This window comes from Sander vitreus, unplaced genomic scaffold (assembly GCF_031162955.1).
Source record: "Sander vitreus isolate 19-12246 unplaced genomic scaffold, sanVit1 ctg275_0, whole genome shotgun sequence".
NCBI lineage: Eukaryota > Metazoa > Chordata > Actinopteri > Perciformes > Percidae > Sander > Sander vitreus.
The window spans coordinates 102,501-105,000 of NW_027595438.1; the positions used below are offsets into that span (position 1 = coordinate 102,501).

A 2,500-nucleotide genomic window follows, 5' to 3' on the forward strand; every position below is an offset into this window, starting at 1 on the left:
GTTTTCAGCTGGTCCTCCCATGTGACCTCTGCATCATGGAGAGAGATGATTGGTCAGACTACAGCGACACAAAAACCTCAGAAGTGACAAAAAAGTAGAAAACTTGCCTTTTCTGGTTCCTCCAGGAGTCGATGGGCGTCTGTCTTGATCTGACACGGACAGGTGTGATGACATCAGAATGAATGAATGAATGAATGAAGAGTGATGATAGAGAATGATCTGACTGTGGAGAACTGACTGTAACCAATCTGTGATGTACATACCTGGAGTTTGTGGGGGTACGGCTGCTGCAGGGGCCGGTGTTGGTGCCGGTGTAGGGGCTGGTGTTGGGGGAACGGTAGCTTCAGAAGCTGGCAGTGATTGGACTACAGGAGGAGCAGGGGCTTGAGAAGGTGTAGGAGCTGGAGCAGGGGGTACAGTTGGTTCAGGAGTTGCAACAGCAGCTGGGGGCGAGCCTTGGACTTCTACTGGAGCAGGAACAGAAACTGGTGCTGAGGCTTGAGCTAGAATTGGGGGCGGAGCTTGGACTTGTACCGGAGCAGGAATTGGGGGCGGGGCTTGTACCGGAGGAGGGGCTGGGGACGGGACTGGTACTGGGGGCGGGGCTTGTACCGGAGGAGGGGCTGGGGGCGGTATTGGTACCGGAGCTGGGGGCGGGGCTTGTGCTGGAGGAGGGGCTGGGGGCGGGATTGGTACCGGAGCTGGGGGCGGGGCTTGTGCTGGAGCAGGAGTAAGTGCAGGGGGTGGTTGGGGGTTGGTGGGCCCAGGAGGAGGCGGGGCTTGGATTCGTATACGCGGAGGTGGTATAGGATTGGCAAGGGGAGGAGGGGCTTGTTTGTTGACAGGGGGAGGGGCCTGTTGATGTGGAGTGGGAGGAGCTACAGTTGCAATTGGTGCTCCTGCGGCAGGCGTGGCCAAAACTGACGGACAGCAAAAGGGTTCAGAGAAATGGAAAAGAAAAGATGATAAATTACAAGGACATTGATAAACTCTAAGCAGGAACCTGAGCATGAAGTACCAACGGACCCCGACACAGAAGTTTGTTTCCAACTAACTAATAAGACACACCTGTGTCTTCTAAAAGGCCACCGACTGTTTTGATTGAGAGCCAAAGAAAGCCGAAGCTTTCATATTCTTCGTGGTGGCTATCTGCTGATCGGCAGCCTGTCTGAGGCTGACGGTCTCAGCGCTTCAAACCAAGCTCCTGCTGGATCTGAAACCACCTTTCTATCCAATTCTTGGAAGGCTGTGTGAAATCATTTCTCAATAAAATCCACCACATTAAGGTGGAGATTCTTGGTGGGAACACATAGAGAGAGCTGGAAGACTTGGGGCTTAAGAAAAGGCCCAATGGGCTGCTTTTATTAGCCTACTAAACCCCTGGACAAGGACCAGGAAAAGCTGCTGAAAATAGATGAGTGGGTGGATAAAAATCAGGATGCCTGCAGGTGTTATAGACCTGAAGAACAGATTGAAACGCTCTGACATTTAATGTGCTCGGGTCACATGAAGTATGAACTATTTTATTTAGTAATTTAGCTTGAAGCAGACTCAGATCTGGGTCAGATCCTTGGACCTTCCTTAGTCTTTCCTTAGTCTTTACTTAGACCTTCCTTAGTCTTTACGTAGACCTTCCTTAGACCTTCCTTAGTCTTTACTTAGACCTTCCTTAGACCTTCCTTAATCTTTCTTTAGACCTTCCTTAGACATTCCTTAGTCCTTCCTTAGTCTTTCCTTAGACCTTCCTTAGAGCTTCCTTAGTCTTTACTTAGTCCTTCCTTAGTCTTTCCTTAGTCTTTCCTTGGTCTTTACTTAGACCTTCCTTAGACCTTCCTTAGTCTTTACTTAGTCCTTCCTTAGTCTTTACTGAGACCTTCGTAAGTCCTTCCTTAGTCTTTACTTAGTCCTTCCTTAGTCCTTCCTTAGTCTTTACTTAGACCTTCCTTAGACCTTCCTTAGTCCTTCCTTAGTCTTTACTGAGACCTTCGTAAGTCCTTCCTTAGTCTTTACTTAGACCTCCCTTAGTCTTTACTTAGACCTTCCTTAGTCTTTTTGTAGCTGGATATCTCATGTGTTGCGTCTAAACATGAATGTGGCTAACGTTAGTGATAGTGAGATGCTTGCTACAGTTAAATTTTTAGTGATGAATCGGCATATGTTTTATTTCTCTGATTCAGGGCTTTGTCCTAGGCGCCCTAGTCACTCTAGCTCGCTCCACCATACGTGCTCGTGGGTGCACGTTGAACCGCTGTCTATCTGCCATTTTGTCCAGTTAATAGTTTGTAACATAGAAATAAAATGTAATATGGATCATTATATTGTAGCTGACTTTACAAGATGACTTCTCTATCGGCTGTTGAAAACAGGAGACGTTATTAAGTTCTAAAATCTGAATGCGTCACCTGACAGGAAACTAACAAGACGTACTTTTATCCGGAGTTCCTTTGGGTGGGACGATGGGCAGGTGGCGTCCTCGGCGGCTAGAGCCCGGCGTTCCCGT

The 2,500-nt window shown here is 48.3% G+C and overlaps 1 protein-coding gene across 1 annotated transcript in view; it reads right to left on the minus strand.

Moving 5' to 3' along the window:
* LOC144513552 (regulating synaptic membrane exocytosis protein 2-like) overlaps positions 1-2,500 on the minus strand; it is a 36,190-nt gene that overhangs the window by 10,832 nt on the left and 22,858 nt on the right. The window contains exons 16-17 of the mRNA XM_078244655.1: positions 2,428-2,500; positions 264-920 (exon numbers count right to left, since the gene is read on the minus strand). The exon at positions 2,428-2,500 is cut by the window's right edge and continues 37 nt beyond it. Coding sequence (XP_078100781.1) covers positions 264-920; positions 2,428-2,500 — 730 coding nt within the window. The remainder of the gene's footprint in view (positions 1-263; positions 921-2,427) is intronic.